The sequence below is a fragment of the Sander lucioperca genome, chromosome 1, assembly GCF_008315115.2.
Source record: "Sander lucioperca isolate FBNREF2018 chromosome 1, SLUC_FBN_1.2, whole genome shotgun sequence".
In the NCBI taxonomy this organism is placed as follows: Eukaryota; Metazoa; Chordata; class Actinopteri; order Perciformes; family Percidae; genus Sander; species Sander lucioperca.
In genome coordinates, this window is record NC_050173.1 from 51,558,634 (window position 1) to 51,578,544 (window position 19,911).

Sequence of the window (19,911 nt, forward strand, 5' to 3'; positions counted from 1 at the left end):
GCAACTTCATTTTATACAGTATATGTAGTAGGGGGTCCCTGCTCTGACTCTCTTTTAGTTAAGGGGTCCTTGGCTTCAAAAACGTTGAACACCCCCTGATTTAGCATACAGATATGAGAGTGGTATCCATGTTCACATCTAACTCTCAGCAAAAATGGAAAAAAAACTGTATTTTCTAAAATGATGTCTTAAAGACGATCTGAACAGAGAGAGCAGGGCTGGAGGCAGTGCTGCACTCAGAGGTCTATTAGGGTTGTTTTTTTCTTGGTAATGTAGTGTAGCTACAGTTATCATCCCATTACCCTAATTCGAGCTGTAACAATTAACAGTAGCCGAATGAATGATTGAAAAACAAAACTCAACAGGCTGTCCTACTTTAGGCCTTTAACAAAAAGCCAGCCTTTTTCTTTTGCTTAACCTTAAAAATGGGGTGTGATCGGGGCTCCCCTGCAGCTTTATGAAACAACACTACTTGGGGCTCTGCTCCGTAGACCTTATCCAGTCACCCATGAGAATGTTACCATGATTAACACCATGAAATGCAGTGAAAATAATGTAATATGTGTTAAAACTGAAAGGGTATAGAACCACCTAAAGGAAGGATGACAGCAGTCAGCTCCTGAGCAGCTGTTGAACACTCACACAGTCACATCCCTTTATTGTACATGCCAACGTGTCCCTAAACAAGCAACCAACTCCCTATTTTATTGCTGCAGTGATCTGCTGACGAACAGCTTCCTCGATTTAGCTTCGTGCTATGACTGTATTTTAATCACTTGAACAATCTTTGTCTACTATTGGGCAACCCATTGTGGCAGGAAGATACGCTTAAATCCTACTGTTACATGAATTAATAACTTGTGTTTATTATTTTCTACCCGACTGATCCCCAAATTTCATCCTCGGTATTTCAATGTTTTCAGATTAGTTAATCCATCTCGTGTAAGAAAGTTGCTTAAGGGCTTTTCCAGGCTGATCGGTCCTGGCCAAAGCTCCTCTCAGCCTGGTTTGAGGACTATCTCATTTTAGTTTGTCCATCATCTGGCCTGTATTCAGTCATTTTCAGTCAAATTTGAAATTCAAGAAAAACAACAACGGAGCCCCTTTATTCTCTCATATAATTTGACTTTGCCTCATCTAGCCCGCTGGCACCAAAGCAACAAGTCCTAATATTCAAATGGAAGTACACTGTAATCATTAAATATATAAATCTGTTATCCTAATAAATTCATATATTTACATAGCGTTGGTGCAGTTCATTTCGGGACGTAGGTACACAGATCCGAAAAATCTTGCCAGGTGCAGGGATACAAAAATAGGAAAATGAAAAAATCCCATGCTTTATCTTGACAGAAGGCCAAAAGGGATCATGAGGCAGTTGAAGCCAATGCAGACTTTTACAGTCAGACATAGCCATTACAAAGAGGACCGTAGCATATTCCAGTGTGCAGGTGTTCCTTCTTATGTTGAGTCAGATATTTCTAATTTGGTTGATTTGTTCCCATGCTTGCTGTTGAGGAAGAAAAAAAAAACAACTGTGTTCTCCGAGATACGGAAGTGCTCGGCGAGCACATTTTCTTTATCTGTTTGGCGAGAACAATAGTTTCCTCTTATTGTTCCCAAAGTCCCATAATCCTTATTCGTTTCCCCATCTGTTGAAAGAAATGACTTCACTCTTCTCTGCCAGAGCAAAGCCTAGCCACCTTTAGCCACCACCGTGTCCTTCGTTAAGTAAACCACCCAGTAGACCATATTAAAAGCCCCGAAGGACACTGGGAACAGGATCCGCGCGTACTTGTCAATTTTGCTGGTTCCACCCATGCCAGCAGTGGTGGGCTGGGAGCAAGGTGTCTGCTTTAGCTCCGGTTTGATCCCCATCATCTGGATGCGCTCCAGCTTGGGCCCCAGCAGATGCTGCAGAGACGAGGAGCTGGCGTTCTGCTTGCACGGCGTCGCCGCCATCACGTCTGGTGTGGAAGCTGCAGCCTGGGGCGCAGTCTTCACCAGCTGGGCAGAGGAGGAGGCCACGCTCAGCAGGCTCTCAGATTTGGGGCTGGAGCGGGACAGGGTGGAGGAGCTGCCGTTGACGCCGCTGGCTAAAGGACGAAGCGCTCTCGCTCTCCCCACTCCCGAAATGTTGGTGGTGGACTGGGCTCTCCGGTGACTGATGGCCTCTTGTTGGGAAATATAATTCATCCGCTTTCTCAGGTTACCGTTGCTATCAGGATTCTGCTGAGACAGAAAAAAAACCAATAATGATATATCTATGTTGACCGATATTGGCATTTCTTTTTTAAAACATGTTCCTTGGATTTAAGCTCCGCCTCCTATAGATATTAAAGCTTTAGTGCGTAACATTTTTTTATAATAATGAACGTCTGTTACATTCAAGCCGTTGCCAAATGAGTTGATACAAAGTTAATTAAGACTATCAGCTCCACACAACTCTCTCTGTATTTCTCAGTATGGTTATGTTTAGAAAATGGTGTCACACGGCGACTTTCGCTTGTATCATGTGGACGCGCCGACAGTGTTGTTGTCATTACTTAGAATTGGGGGAGACAGAAACTACACACTATAGCTTTAAAATAGCCGCCCAAAATATTTAACAAGCTGATACATTTACCTTTTTACTAAGTGATACTATTATGCATATCAAGTTGAAGTTGTGGTCTGAGTTGAGTCATTAAATAGGTAAAGTTGTTTAGTTAAAATGTGGACCTACGTTTGGGAGAAAACGAGACCTATCTTAAAGTGCTCATATTATGCTTTTTGGCTTTTCCCCTTTCCTTTATTGTGTTATATATCTTTTTTGTGCATGTTATAGGTTTATAAAGTGAAAAAGCCCAAAGTCCACCCCAAAGGGACTTACCATCTCCAACAGAAAACACTGTTCACAAACTGCTCCAAACAGCTCTATTGTAGTCCAGCCTTTACTTCAGAGACAAACGTGGTCACTTTGGAACACACGTTATAATGCTCGCCTAGCTGGTAGCATGGCACGCCCTCATACTCTGCAACTGACAAGCTAGCAGTGCTTAACTAGCTACTGAGCATGTGCGACTCCCAACAAAGATGGAACAGAAGTGAGATGTCTCACTCTGTAGATAAAACAGAGAGCTCAACACACAGGGTGAAAAGAGGAGCTGCAGCAATGTGCAGTACAACAAAAATATGATGTTTTTTGAAAATTAAACCATGTAAACCTATTCTGATATAACCTCTAAATACAATCATGAACCTGAAAATGAGCATAATATGAGCACTTTAAAATTGCATTTTAGAAAGAAAAAAAAATGCATTTGAGTCCCATTTGATACTAAATTAAACTACGTAACTTGCGGCCAAATGTGGGAAACTGGGAGTAAAGTAACATGACAAATATCCATGATTTTAACCCAAACCACAATCGTTTTCTAAACTTAAGTAGTTTTGGTGCCTAAACCAAACTGTGAAACGACGTGTATAAAACCGCAACCAATACGTTCTGTGGTTTAGATACGAGGATGGAAAGCACTCCTGTGGGTCGTTTTAGAGGGCAGGAATAAACAACCTGTATCGTTGTATGGTTTGGAGAACTTGTTGGAAAAAACAGTATGAGGCTTCGTAGTGTGAATAATCACATTCCTCCTGTGTGCGTCACGTTTAAGGCGTTTGCAGGCAAGGCAAAGCTCACTTGCTTTTCCCTTCCTGAAAAGCGGGCCGGGCACAGTAAACCTTGTCATATTGATCTGATTACAGTCCTTCTGGCACAGATGGCCTTCATCTGGAAGCAGACGATTGAGTGCGTGCAATACAGATGTCACTTACCAAGGATTTCGCTCATTTCACACAAGCTTAAGACACAAAGTAGGTAGCACTTCATCGGGGCGGTAATGCAGTGTAGCTTCAAAGGAGCTTATCCTTTTAGAGTTGATGTTTTCAAGCAGGGAGACTGTGATGCTGGTACTAAGGCATTTGCAGGAATAATCCACCCCCCACCACCACCACCAACCCCCCCTTGAAACTGAAAGAATGCAGTGTTAGTGTGTCCCATGTGCAGCAGAGGAAGAGTGTGCGTGGATAGCGGGGTTTGATTTCCATCATGGCGGAGGTTAGGGGCCCGTGAACGCACCGTGCCCCTCATGCCAAGCCCTTTGGTTAGCGCCAACAGGATCTCCTCTCAAGGAAATGTGTATTCATTCTTTCCCCCAGTGCCAGAGCCTTTCTGAAACCTGTACAGATGTACCCGGGCTGCGTTGCCTTGGCAACCTACTAATCCACTGAAGTGCTGTTGTCACTATACCGCATTCAGGCATGATTACGCCACACTGGGATTTGGACTGGAGGGGGCAACTTAAAGTAGTTAGTGTAAAACTGACGTATGCATTGCTGGGTTATGTCAGCTCCAATGATCAGTTGAACTGAACAGAAGGCCTATATGTTAGCTCCTTAGAAGAACATCAAGTGTAAGAACGTATCCTTTCTTTTCACATCCCATCTGTAAAACAGTGTTTATACAGCACCGTAAATACATTGCTACCGTTACATGGACAGTGGTTTGTAACACATACTGTATGTCACATCTCACTAGGAGCTCTAAAATAGCTTGATGGCATATTCATGAATTCTGATTCAATCCATATGTCAGTTGCCATGGTGTCAATGTAATTTGTTTCAACTAGTGGTGCAGAAATAGGAGATTATGTCAATGTATTCATGTAGGATTTGTAAAATCAAGGTTCCACAGCAAACACCATCATTGAGAATCACCTCGATTAGCCATACAAATCTGTGCTGTGAAGCTGTTTCAGATCCTGTTTTCATTTTCCATTTTTCCATCTGCTTTCAAGTCTAAATTTAAGGTTGAATGAAAGCCACATTAGGTTGGTTTGGTGTAACGTAATGTATTAAGTGTGTCATTTTATTGTCCACCTCATTTAACAAGCAGTTGTTTCAACATTTCGAGCTGCGGTGGACAGAGCAATTATCTGTAAACAGGTAAAGAAACAGGTAGAATTCATGTTTTGACTTTTTCCAGAAACAGTGATAGTCCCAGACAAATTGTTGGGGGGTGGGGGAGGGAATTATTTTCTGAGAAAAACCCCAGAATTTCCTAGATGAAGGAACAAAACCTTGTATATTCTCTGTGATTAATGTCACAAATTTACAAGGAATGCGTCACTTTGCAACCTCATCACACCACAGACGCACATACAAGTTTGCCGTGTATTATGCCTTTAGTGTATGATCTGGCCTATTGTACGTCGTATTAACAAAAAAAATTTGACTTTATAGCCTCAGAGAATATACAACTTTTTCCTCGTAAATTTACAACTTTAATTTGGGAACAAAAAATGTCTCTGAATATTACCCCCTCCCCCTGGCTCCGTAATTATTTTCTTCTACCTAAAATGCATACACAAAAAAGTTTGGGATTTAAAGTGCTCATATTATGCTTTTTGGCTTTTTCCTTTTCCTTTATTGTGTTATATATCTTTTTGTGCACATTATAGGTTTATAAAGTGAAAAAGCCCAAAGTCCACCCCAAAGGGACTTACCATCTCCAACAGAAAACACTGTTCACAAACTGCTCCAAACAGCTCTATTGTAGTCCAGCCTTTAGTTCAGAGACAAACGTGGTCACTCTGTTACACGTTATAATGCTCGCCTAGCTGCTAGCGTGGCACGTCCTCATACTCTGCTTCTGACTGGCTAGTAGTCCTTACCTAGCTACTGCGCATGTGCGACTCCCAACAAAGATGGAACAGAAGTGAGATGTCTCACTCTGTAGCTAAAACAGAGAGCTCAACACACAGGGTGAAAAGAGGAGCTGCAGCAATGTGCAGTACAACAAAAAGATGGTGTTTTAAAAAAAAAAATTAAACCATGTAAACCTATTCTGATATAAGCTCTAAATACAATTATGAACCTGAAAATGAGCATAATATGAGCACTTTAAGTATAGAAGTTTCAGATTTGTGGTGCTTAAAATGATATTTAATTATGTGTTTTGTTAATGTATGTTTTGTGAAAGAGGGGCAGATTATATAAGATTAATCTTCTTTCTGCTCCTTTTCATTCAGGATTTGGGAATCTGGTATTTTCATTAAGTTGTCTATTTGTTTGATGGATGAAATAAACTTATATAAATCAAATAAATAAATAAATTAATATTTCATTTCATTTCAATTCAACTGGCAGATACAGAACAAGCAGGCTGTGGTGACATATGGAAGTCTAAACTCACATCCTGGGATCAGATTTCTCCTGTTTTTCTCTCTATTTCAGATCCCCATTGCAGGCCCACTCCTGGCCGTTCAAACGTCTAGGCTAAAGGCCAGGAGCAGTAAGCACATAATAGGGGACATGCTGTGTAAGTGCTCCTTGAAGTGAAGTGCTACCAGACTATTTGCCGCAGCCACTTTGAGGGGAAACAAAAAAAATCACCTGCAGCACTTCCTCTGTGTCCTTCACCTTGACAGGCGTGGTTTGGGGCACCGGAGGACATTTGGCCGGCTTCTTTTTGGCCCGCTCCATCTGCGCGTTGGTGAAGTAGTTCACAGCAGCGAACTCGATGAGGGCAGAGAAGACGAAGGCGAAGCAGACAGCGATGAACCAGTCCATCGCCGTGGCGTAGGAGACCTTGGGAAGGGAGTGGCGAGCGCTGATACTGAGTGTCGTCATGGTCAGGACAGTGGTGATGCCTTCAGTGGAATCAGAAAAACAGAACAATATCAAACATGTGGCCCAGTGAGATCTGTGTTGGAGCTCACTGCAGTTCCACTTAAAGTGCTCATATTATGCTCATTTTCAGGTTCATAATAGTATTTAGAGGTTGTACCAGAATAGGTTTATGTGGTTTAATTTTCAAAAAACACCATATTTTTGTTGTACTGCACTACTGCTAGGTAAGCACTACTAGCCAGTCAGAATTGGAGTATGAGGGCGTGCTACGCTAGCAGCTAGGCCAGCATTATTAGTTTGTCTCTGAAGTAAAGGCTGGACTACAACAGAGCTGTTTGGAGCAGTTTGTGAACAGTGTTTTCTGTTGGAGATGGTAATTCCCTTTGGGGGGGACTTTGGGCTTTTTCACTTTGTAAACCTATAACGTGCACAAAAAAGATATATAACACAATAAAGGAAAGGGGAAAAGCCAAAAAGCATGATATGAGCACTTTAAGTCCTAATATAACATATGTCATTTGTAATTAAATGATTTACAATTAAGACTACATATCTATCTGCCTATGAAACTCAGTGGTGGAATGTAACTAAGTACATTTACTCCAGTACTGTACTTAAGTACCAATATGAGGTACTTGTACTTTACTTGAGAATTTTCTTTTCATGCCACTTTCTACTTCTACTCCACTACATTTCAGAGAGAAATATTGTACTTCTTACTACATTCATCTGACATCTTTAGTTACTTTACAGTAAGTAATTACTAATATTGCACACAAAACACATGTAGTTTATAAAATATGTTTTATTATACATTGAGCTGCACAACAATATATAGGCCCATAAGTACATCTGAAATGATAAGCTGATTAAACACTTAGTTGATTGACAGAACTGTTTTGATCGTTTCCACTTTCTAAAATGTGAGGATTTTACTGCATTGATTACTTTCCTGATGACATACCTTTTATTTAAGTAACATTTTCAATGCAGGACTTTTACTTGTAATAGAGTATTTTTACAGTGTGGTATTAGTACTTTTACTTGAGTAAAGGATCTGAATACTTCTTCCACCACTACTGTTTTCCCCACAGATCAGAATGCATTGCATCAAACACAATCTCATTGTAGAAAACAGATTGAAACAGCCTTTTCTTCATGTCATTGCTAAATAAATGAGGATAGAGAAGAATCATGAAAATCATTTGCATAGTGTTCAATAGCCCATGTTGCTCTCCATCAGCATATTTCATTAGCTGAACGCGGGGGATAATGAACCAAATATAGTTGGCCCTTTGAAATGGGAGACATGTACAAAAAGAACCACAGTATAAATTTACACATGCATGAATAGGTTTTTTCTGGTCACTTGGGGGCAGCGCAACAAGCTGCAAACACAACACTAACATATTATCACCTTATAAAGTTGATATGCGTTAGGCTCCATGACATTACTGCAGATAGCTCCTCTCTTTTTTCTTGCCTCTTTAACTGGGATTCAGTTAAATGCATTTCATTTCCGTATAAAGGTCCAATGTGTGGGAATTTCTCCCATCTAGCGTTGAGATTATATTTCGCAATCAACTCTCTCGCGCCACACAGTTCAAAGTACGTATTACAGCTACAGTAGCCTTCATACTTTTTTCTGATGATGCCGGTCTCTTGCTCTTTTCAATATCCTTTTGCTTTTTCTGGGCGAAGAAGAAGAAGACTCCTGTTCCTGAAATTTGGATTTTGAATACATGTGGTCCTCCATGTTTCTAACTTGCCGGGGCCGGGAAGTGACGATACCCATTAGCAGCATTAGCATCACCTGTGAGTTTATCAAGTGACAGCGAAAACGCGAAAAGCGGAGCAGTATGTCCTGTATGTCCCTTACCTGCTAACGTATTTCAAGATGGTGCATGAATATGGAGCGTCTACTCCAGTTCATGCAAATGCAAATGTAAAATTTCAAGCCAATAGGAATACTTGTAATTGATGGTGGTGGTAGATATTCATGAAAAAGGACAAGTTTGTGAACAGGCAACACAGATTTTGATAATGAACAACTAAAAACGTTACACACTGGACCTTTAACTCCACCAATAGGATTATTTCTATTCTACAAGCTCTCCCTCCAAACGGTGTTTGTACAACTACAGTTCTGATGCGCATCAAAAGATATTACACCACCAAGAGAGCTTACAGTCGCCCTAATGTATACTGCATCTCCTACAACAGCAACCGTGGACTCTCTAACTTCCCTCTTGGCAGTACTAAGAGATATACCATGAAAATGGCCAGCACACAAGGTCTCACGTGTCACCTACAACAACAGAAGGTTACAGTATAAGCCTGTAGCACATCACTCGTCCTTGGTATTATTAACCAATAGCAATAATGTGATTTAGAGAAAATCCCCTTTACGTTGGAGACCTGGAACAATCTGTGCTGCAGAGTCCTTGCCCAACATAAATGCATGCATCCCCTGCGCCCGCACGTGACCGCCGTATAATTACCTGTCAATCAAATGCAGCAGGGTGACATTGACAGGTGAACTGCGGCTCGAGGCCACAGACTGAGGATATTGACCTCTGATATAACAAAAAAATGAGATGCTTCATCGATACACTGGAATATGTAAAAGCTTTCATGTCTTTTTCTTTTTCTTCAGTGCTGTATGTATCAATCAAATCACAGGAATTATATGGAAACCATCTTTTCACTGTATTTAAGCTAGAATTTGGGTGTAAAAGTTGAGTAAAAATGTCACTTTTACTGCCAGCATGTTGTTGACTGTAGTGCTACGGTTGAGATCTTTACACCAACTGTTTAATTTTCACCTCCGCACATTGACAGGGTTGCAGCCTGCAGCAGATATTTTGGTACTTTAGCTTCCTCTGAGAATAGAAAAAACAGATGCCAAATACCAGCTGCAGTTTAAAGGATACAAACACAAATCCAGTTCCTCCCATCTCTAAAATAAATATGTCAACATTTTGGGAAATACATACATTCAATTTCTTTCCAATATACAGTAGTTAGATGAGAATTTGATACGAATCTCATGTCTATACGTTAAGTACGGAGCTAGAGCCAGGAGGCGATTAGCTTAGCTTAGCATAAAGACTGGACACAGCATGAAACAGCTAACCTTACTAAATCCAAAGTTAGAAATATATCTCTACCGACACCTCTAAACAGCTCTTTATCCAGCCGATCAGTACCTCTGCAAAGTGTCTGATGTAATGCTGTTTTCATGGCAAGCTCAATGTGAAAACACAACTCTGGGAAGTCAATGCGCTTTGCTTTTGTTGGCCAAAATAGTAAGCTACAGCACATAAATCACAAATTGTCATTTTTATATAAGTGTATATATATATATATATATATATATATATATATATATATATATATATATATATATATATATATGCAGTTATATACTGTATAATATGTATATATATATATATATGTATATACAATACAAACTGGATACATTGTGTTAATTAGTATAGGGATGCACCGATATCACTTTTTTTAAGATCAAGTACAAGTACTTACATTTGGGTACTTGCCGATACAGAGTATCGATACAAGTACTTAAAGTGACCATATGCTCATTTTCAGGTTCATAATTGTAATTTGAGATTGTATCAGAATAGGTTTACATGGGTTAATTTTCAAAAAACACCATATTTTTGTTGTACTGCACATTGCTGCAGCTCCTCTTTTCACCCTGTGTTCAGGTCTCTGTTTTAGCTACAGAGTGAGACCTCTCAACTTCTGTAACCTCTTTGTTGTCAATCGCACATGCTCAGTAGCTAGGTAAGGATTACATGAGCTAGCTAGCTGTTTCTCCAACTTCGGCCTGTACAAGGCAGGATTAGCCGGGAGACTTCTTCTAAACAAGGGCGCACTACCAACTTTATACCTGCAGAACAGAGACATGTAAGTAGTTCTATACAATTTATTTTGTAGAGAAAAAGAAAAAATCCAAGGCACTCTTCTTCAAAATTACTTAAAAAGCCTTTATTTTACTGGCTATTTCATGATAGAAAATTTAAAAGACATTGGGAGAAGCAACCCACGCATAGCGGCACTGACAGCCTTCTTTTGTAGATTAGGGTGAATTTGTGTGTGTTGTAGCAGTGTTTTGCCATTGAGAACAAGCTAGCATGCTAGCCCTAGCATGCTAACTAGGCCCCTCGTTTTGGCTAGTGACGTAGAAAGAATTTTGACCAGCTCACCTGGAGACTGAAGGCAGGATACATTCAGAAACTGTATCTTACTCAAAACAGCATGGATGTTTTTTTTTTCAAAGTTTGTATGCGTGTGGAAGCACCAGAGACACAAAATAACACCCCAAATTCCAGAAAAAGTGATTTTTTCATAACATGGGCACTTTAATAATCCGTCTGGGGTCCGAGGGTGTTTTCAGACACACAGATGATTTTGGCCTTCTCTGATGTTGTTGTCAATTAGAACAAAGCAGTATTTTCAAAGTACCATGCCTTTTTTCTATTCAAAGCTCAGCGCCTGGGTCTAGATATTTCCCCGGGCTAGTGTCATAAATAAATCATATAATTCCTGATATCAAACTACTGAGTGAAGTTTAGAAAGAATAAATAACGCAAAGTCCGATGACGTCATTCACGTGCATATTAAGTACCCATGTGGATTTACTGATCCAGCGGAGAGGATGGTTTGTTTACGCCAGCAGCTAGGTTCACAAGATTTTGTCCAAATTTAAAGACTTGTGGCAAACTAGGGCTGGGCGATCAAAATCAGATATCACAATATCCTTGACCAAATACCTCAATATTGATATTGTGGCAATATTCTAGGTTTGACAATTGGTGCTTTAACAAAATATCTTCACACTTAGATTTTAGATAAATAATAATAAGTGGGTAAAGGCAAATAATAGAACAGCTAGAACAGTCTGGTAAGTTCAGAAAATGACATCACTTTATTGTAATGCAGCCTTTAAAACCAGGAAAAGACAACACTTATGTCATACAAGATATTACGATATCCAAACTCTGAGACAAAATCTAATCTCTTATCACGATATCAATATAATATCGATATATTGCCCAGCCCTATGGCAAACTATAACATTTAAAACAGTTAGACTACACACCGAGAACTTTTGTTTTAGCCTGTTTGTGAAAAAAAAAAACGCTATATACAGAGTAGCACTGTGGTTGTTAAAACAGCGCTGTGTAGAAACCGCATGCAGACAGAGCAGCTTGAAATATCGCGGGTTAGGTTTACGGGCAACAGGCTGCTGATGTGCTTTTTCTGTGATGCTGTGACGGATCTCTCGGCTCCAGTACACTGAGAAGACGTCGAAACCCAGTAAAGTAGGGCTGCACAACTAATCTCAATTTTATCGAAATTGCAATATGGACTAGTGCAATATCTAAATCGCAGGGGGGAAGCAATATTTGTTAAAGGCAAAATATGTGTCTAACCAATCTGGGCCTACAAATCCTATCCCACAGACTAAAGGAAAACATCTTTGTTTGGTACAGATTCTTGCAAAAATCACACTACATGACTATAGTACATTTTTATTTGTGTTTCAATAAAAATGAGAATGATAATCCAAAAAATTGATCATTCCCTCCAATATCGTGAACCATCACAACATCAGTCAAAATAGTCGCAATTTGACATTTTCCCCATATCGTGCAGCCCTATCGTCAATTGCAATCATGCATTGGACAAGAGCCTAGTTATTTTTTTACAGCCAAAAATCTCCAAGCGGCTGGCATTGCTCCTCTTCCGTCGCATATACCTGCTTGACGGAGAAGTTATTGTCACATTGCTATGAGCTGGTATCGGGTGTGGTAGTATTGGAGTAATTTTATGACTACAAGTATGAGTACATGCGCACGGTATCAGACAGATGCCCGATACTGGCATCGTTATCAGTGCATCCATAATTAGTATGCTTCAGAAGAGAGCCAGGGTAGCTGTTTCCCCTTGCTTCAAGACTTTATGCTAAGCTACACCAATCACGTTCCTGCTCCATTTATGTACTTAACACATGGATATGAGCGTGGTATCAGTCTTCTCATCTAACTTTCACAAGGAAAGCAAATAAGCGTATTTTGTAAAATGTTAAACTATTCCTATCAAGTGCCATTGGACGATTGGGAATTCAATTTTGTGACCTCCTTTACCATTAATGGCCACACTCGCACACTCATTCCAGACAAACAGTGCCTTGTCACATGTAAAAGACATAGAAACCCATGACCCATGCTTTGAATGAACTCGTTAAAAATGTGCTTTTTGCTCTGACCCCTCTATCTGAAGCCAAAAAGCTCCGTCTCTAATCGTCCCTCCACTCCTGTTTGTCTTCCTGACAAACTGCTTCATCCACGCTCACAGCAGGACACTGTGGTTGAGTCACACAGGCAGGAAGTCAAAACAGAGTGTGGCTGCAGGGAGGACGAGAAATCCAAACACTGACCGCCCTCCTCCCTTCCCACACCCACCTCACCCAACGCCGCCACACAAGCACATTTAAGCACAGCGGATAACAGCAGTTAGAGGCTTGACTGATACAACTATAGTTGTGCTGCTGTGATGCCTCTGTGGTGTTGGACAGATTGGGGCGGGGAAGGCGGGGGCAGTGCAGCTGGACTGTCAGATACATTGGTCACTGCGGGAGAGCAGCATTGATCCCCCAGTGCTTTAATACACTGCACGACACCGAGAGACATTTTTTTCTGAGGGTCACATAGTGTTTTCCTGCTCAGCAAAGACTCAAAACACAAACTGTACAGTCAACAGTAAAACACACTGTGTCAAATGTACACTGAATGGATACAGGTGACACTGCAGTGTGTGTGTGTGTGTGTGTGTGTGTGTGTGTGTGTGTGTGTGTGTGTGTGTGTGTGTGTGTGTGTGTGTGTGTGTGTGTGTGAGACCAGCAGCAAAACCATTAGGGAGGTTGGTTGTTTGGTCACCATTAGTGATTCAGTATGCTGTCACGGATTGACTAAATGCCGCTGCCAGAAAACAACAAGCCTGTTATAATACTTAAAGGAGAAATCCAGCGCAAAATGAACCTAGTGGTTAATAAGACATGGGTACGGAGCCGACCGTTCTCTGGGATATCTTTTCATGCTAATCGAATGTGACCAGTTTTAGCGCAAACCGCTAATTAGCTTATAACGCAAGTCGTCGGGGCACACGAAAGTAAAAAGAAATCGCTATTTCTATACCACTAACAAGGCTCAAAATAGCACCACACTTCAACGGTAGCATAATAAGGGTCCCTACATGTAAACCGAAGCATTGAGAACTTTGTAAGTGTACAGACAGTTTATTAAAAAGATAGTTTATAAAGACTGTACCGTTCACTATACAGGCAGGCGCCATCTTGGGAAACAGTCGCGATTAGTCAAACGACGAATGCTGTGCAACCAGTAACATAGCTCAAGCACGGCGTTCGTCGTTCGACTGATCATGACTGTCAGTGTCAGTTGGGGAGCTTACCAGACCTCAGGGGCCCACTCTTCATCACTGCTAGCGGTTTGAGGCTACATAAGCCGCTACTAGCATATCACACCCAAATCTCCACTGAAGTGGCTATTAATCCTACTATTGGGTAATAATGCAGTTATACATGTTAGTAAGCCATTAATATATATATATATATATATATATATATATATATATATATATATATATAAGTTAAAAGTTAATTAATGTATTTAGTGCAGATCCTCTACAGCCCTACATGGCAGTGACAGTTCAAACAGTCAAAGGGATTTTTCACAACCTAACAAATCAAAGTGTTAACTACTTACAACTGATCTATAAAGCATTAGTTGATGATTTACCGTATGAATAATTTATTGAGTGATTAGTTATAGTTACAGGTGTCATGGCTTTCCAAATCCACGATCAAATTTGACTTTGGATTTTAGGGTCACAATTCAATTACATTTTTGATTTAAATATTTTCTTTCAGACAGCTATATGCCATTATTAGACAATCAAGTCTGGATTCGTAAAGAAGAACAGAACATTGCTTTTATGCAATAAACAACTGTCATTTACATTACATACACATTCTTCTTTAAAAAGGTAGGCAACATGGCATTCGCGCCAGATGGTTTGTTACACAGAACCATCTGAGAAGCCGTCATTGGAAACTGTTTGACAGTTGATTGGATGAAGCATCTGTCTATCAAACTCTTGCCGAAGCCAGTCGGGAGAAGAGCGAAAACATCTTTTCCATCGAGAAAAGCCTTCAGCGCCGTTCTTTGCTCTTCTTTAAATAAATAAATACTCTGCAGTTCTGAATATAACTGATGCTATTGCAGTATCGACGCTAACCTCTTTAGGAGCCGCCATTGGGCACCTCTCCGTTTCGTCACACACACCTTAAACCACACCATTGGCTGCCAGTAGCTCCTCACAGGACGCTGATTGAGAGAAAAAGAGAGCCACTAGATGGCAGAAGGGTACTTTACAACAACAAAAAGAGAAAGAAAATGGGAGAATCGCCAATCCTGCATTAAGTCAATTGAAATTCAAAGTTCATTTTCAATCGATTTTCGATTTAGAATCAAAATCGTGACACCTCTAGTTATAATCATTAGATCACTTCATAAAGCGTGCCTTATTAGAAAGGAACTAAACATCTTATGCAAAACTGAAAATAAAACATTATATTTCACTAACAGACCACTTCCATTTTGTAACTCCACATACTTCTGGCAGCATAAACAGTCAACATGTCACAAAGCTGTTGGAGGAATCATTAATCACCACTGTTACTCATGTTTTTCTTTCTATTACTCAAATTAAAATAGCCTCTTGAAAACGATGCTCCAAAAGATAATCTATCAGAACTAACTTCAAAATGGAGGAGTGTCAGTGAAATTATCATCAAATGACTATCCATCAACCTAAGTGGAGGAACGTGGTCGACAAACTACCAGACTGAGACGGCCCTTAATAATAAAACAACAACAGCCAGCAACACTGGTCTAGTTTTAGCAGCTCTGTCTGTCGCCCGCCATCATCTCTGTCGACACACACTAATCAGTCTATTCTAGGACAGGGACCCGAATGTTCTATCAGGGGAGCCATGGCGAGCGCAACTGGGTCACAGGCCAAACACTGAAAGTTACCGATTATGTAGTTTGTAGAAAGGATGGATAATGCAACAACCTTTGAAAATCTGATCAAATATAATCACACTCTTTATAAGCAATGTAACAGTTGTAACTAATTTTAACTGTAACAATAGTATTGAGTAACACTGCAACAACTATGACGAATAAAAGTCACTTGACCTGCAAGCAGGTATCAACAGGGTCCAAGCCCGCCAGGCGCAAGTCTCCCCTGCGGACAGCAGAGGCGGCGCAAGGCAGACAAGCACGCCCAAGGACAGGATGCATGTTGCATGTTGAGAAAAGAGTATTTTTGAAAAGTAATTGTTGCATTTTTCATGATTTTGCAAAAAAACATTGGACTCACAGCCCACAACCTACACCTACTTACAACTTAGCCTGGCGTTAGGTCAATGTCTACCTTCATGCAGGCTATCATTTGTTGATGTCCATCTTACTTGCCTTTTGTTTTGGAACTCTGCACAACAGATTTTGAGGTCTCTTGATCTAATATTTCCTTGTTGGCATTTGAGGATATGTGTTTTTTTGACAAAGGTATAAAAAAAATAATTTTTGTTATAAAAAGACGAGATGTCTTTTTATCCACGTCTGGGACAAGACATGGAATACTCCATCGTCTAAGAGTGGGTTTTTTTATTGATTTTTAAATTTTTTTAAAGACACCTATACATAATCTCCTTAAAAAACAGACATTACCATGTTTCCATGAAAGGAAAGAAAATCAACTCGTACTCTGATCAGGCTGCTAGCTTGTTTGCTTACAGCAAAACCCAACTGCTAACCAGTGTTGGGCAACTTCCTTGAAAACTGTTATCAATTACTCATTTCACATTACTCATTGAAAAACTAAATACATTACTTTACTAATTACGCAGCAGCAACAGTAACACGTTACATTACTCTTTACTTTATCAGAACAGCTCCATCAAAGACCTTTAAACAACTCCATATCCACACATCACATTTTTGTGTACAAATAGAAAACAAGATATTGTGGTTTAACAAGCAGGAAGCCCTACCGTTTGGGGGGATTTACTGACCTAGCTAGCTTAGCCAATCTCAGCTGCGAGCTTCACACACATTGCAACTCTAAACAAAACTAGCATAGGTGACTGCTGAATAGGGTTGGGTATCGTTTGGATTTTTACGATTTCGATGCCGAACCGGTACTTTTAAAACGATTCCGATTCCTAAACTGATTCTTGTAAGTGTAATATGTTTATTAGCGATCACGTGCAATGAATGGTTAATATGATTTTACGTCTGTTTTGGTGAGCCCAGAGGGAAAATATGGCATTTTAAAAGTAGCCTACATCTACGGTAGCTAGCTAACAGTAGACTACAGAGAAAGTGTGATATTTTACGTCCGGTTCGGAGCAACAGAGGGAAAATATTTCAGTCGACACATTAAGTGGAACCGAAATGAGGAACCAAAATTTGCGTTCTAATCCAGTCCGATTCCTACCGGTTTCGGTACCCAACCCTACTGCTGAATGGCCAACGTTAGCATGCCAGCTAACGAGACACGACATGTGAATAATGCTGCTTTCAAATGTGGTCGTGTTTACCGTGTTCCTGATATGTGATATTCACAAAAGTGTAACATTACATTTTTTGAAAGCTCCGAGTTCACAAGTTGTGACCATAGACAGTATATAAGAATGGACCAACAGATCCCGTGTCTCTGGACGGAGACCAGTGAAGGATATTAGAAGCACTTTTCCGGTGATGGCCGAGCGTTACTGCGCAGCCTCCAACTGAGAGAGACGACGTAAATGTGACGTGAGCAGCCTGTCTGAAAGTTGTAAGTCTTCTGGTAGCTGTGCCAAGAGAAATCTCAATCATTCCCAATCTTGCAGAGACGGAGAGCGTAGGTATATGTAAGGAGATAACATAGGCACAGGCTAATTATTGATCACTAAAATGATAGTTAACATTAGTAATTACACTTAAACAGCTAATGTGAGACAAAACTGCCTGCGCGCTTCTCCTGTACTTTACGGTAATTTCTCTACTGTGCGACAGTAAGTCGCGTGGTTATGACACAATCGTTAGCCTATTTTTACAAGAACGTCTGCTACGGAGCCATAACGTGAGGTACAAGGTAATGGAGCCTTTTATACATTGTCGTGTTTCTTTAGAAATAAACAATGGACAAATAGAGTCTTTAAACACTTCAGATGTTAAGTTATTCGCTATCAAAGTAGCGCCAAAATGAATGACAGTCAATGGAATGCTAACGGGAGGTGATGGCTTGTTAGCATCAAAATGGCGCCATAGGAGCTACACGGTCCGAGGAGCAACACGTCACAACCCCCTTGGTTGTGACATGTTTGCTAACATTTTCAGAAATGGCGAAGGCCATGAAAGTTAATTTTGTAGTGTATGGCAAGTTAATGTATTGTAATTTTAGCCGTATAGAGTTTTTCTTCATAATTTTATAATGTCTGTAAAATATTGATATTCCTAACAACCTCATCTTTCTCCTCTGTCATTATGCTTTTGCGTTTCCTGCATTACATTACCCTCTTGCTAGCTTGCTAAGTTGTTAGCCTTGGTGGTTTTTAGCGAGTTCGATTTGAAGGCATCATAAAACAACTTTAATTATTACCAAGAGTGTCCTCATTTGGAAGAGGCTAACTACGTCAAGCTAACACATACCGGACCAGGGACCAAGCTTATATCAAACCACCATTAAACTCCCGGTAATACAGCGAACAAGCCGACCCTCAAAAGTCACATTAACAAAGCATTAACGTCACAGTGATTCGTAACTGTAATTACTGAATTTGATATGGTAATCCCTTTCACAATTGTTTACTAAAAAAAAAAAAATGGATTACTGTAATGTGTTAATGCCCAACACTGCTGTTACTGCACTACATTTTGTATTAAAAATAGAATAGTTTAGAAAAGAATAGAATAGTTTATTAAAATAATAAAGTTATTTTTTTCACAGACCTGTAAAATGTAGGGATAGTGATAAAAATGAAATATCATTTGTTATTTTTGTTTCATTTGAGGCCTTATCCCTTTAAAGCTTAATCTCATTAAAGTAGCACATGTTTTTTTGAATTAACTGCTCTTGGTTAGATGGCATTCTTTATGTAAAATTTTAAATCTGTGGAGACCTAAAATCTTAATTTCCTCCCAGGGCATCTTGCCTTAAACAATTGCTTTTAATCTTTCCCCATCAAGGTTTTATAACTCATTTAGACGGGTATTCATATTACATCTTGAGAGGATACAAAACCTTTTCTTAGACCCAAATTTTTGGTCTTTGCTTGAGGCAGCTTTGCTTCGGAGATGCATCAAAATGATTTTTCCTAATGCTGTCAGCTGTTCATTCTAGCATATCAAACCAGTCTTAAAATTAATAGCACCTGAATTTGCATTTCATGAGGCAATCTTAGGATAAAAAAAACAAAACAACAGCTCTTCATATTCGTCATAATCACCTCACATCACCTTGTTGTGCTGAGTGGAGAGACACACATGCAGGCATCGAGTCAAGTCAATAAACAGAGAGCCGAAAGGCTGTGCAGAATGAGGGATGTGTGAAGTCTACATACCGAAGACTGTGCGTGCTGGGACCGATTCTTTATTTATCCAGAAGGACACTTGGGAGAGGATTACTGTCATTATGCAGGGGATATACGTCTGAATCATGAAGTAGCCCATTTTACGTTTCAAGTGGAAGTAGACCGTCATCACCACATATTCACCTGGAGGATCAACAGAAAGGAATTACTTTGATTAACAAAGAATTTAAAGTCGCAGGGCGACACATTTCCCTTAGTGCAGCTTTAGGCAGATGTCATATTTGATTCTATTTGATCGTTTCTTCGTGGCTGTCTACATTTTAGTAACCCCTATCCATTTTCACCCAAATGGACACATGCCACCAAACTTTCTGCTGCTAAAACCTTTTTTTTGGATCCTTCAGTATTTATGTGAACTGAAAGGCCCTCTGAAATGCCTCAATTCATGATGTTGACAGGGTTGGATTTCAAGAGGCTGGTACTGTCTGCTGGCCATGGCTCAATGGAGTGACAAAGCTCCAAATCCTTTCAACCTTTTCTGCATTTGTACAGTA

General features: G+C 40.1%; 1 protein-coding gene across 2 annotated transcripts in view; it reads right to left on the reverse strand.

Moving 5' to 3' along the window:
• Nucleotides 1-225: 225 nt before the first annotated feature.
• gabra4 (gamma-aminobutyric acid type A receptor subunit alpha4) overlaps nt 226-19,911 on the reverse strand; it is a 29,358-nt gene continuing 9,672 nt past the window's right edge. The window contains exons 8-10 of one of the 2 annotated variants that reach the window (XM_031280204.2): nt 19,388-19,540; nt 6,430-6,686; nt 226-2,229 (exon numbers count right to left, since the gene is read on the reverse strand). In XM_031280204.2, coding sequence (XP_031136064.1) covers nt 1,696-2,229; nt 6,430-6,686; nt 19,388-19,540 — 944 coding nt within the window. In that variant the 3' untranslated portion in view covers nt 226-1,695. Of the gene's footprint in view, nt 2,233-6,429; nt 6,687-19,387; nt 19,541-19,911 lie in introns of both variants that reach the window. The other variant, XM_031280203.2, reaches the window with a different exon arrangement.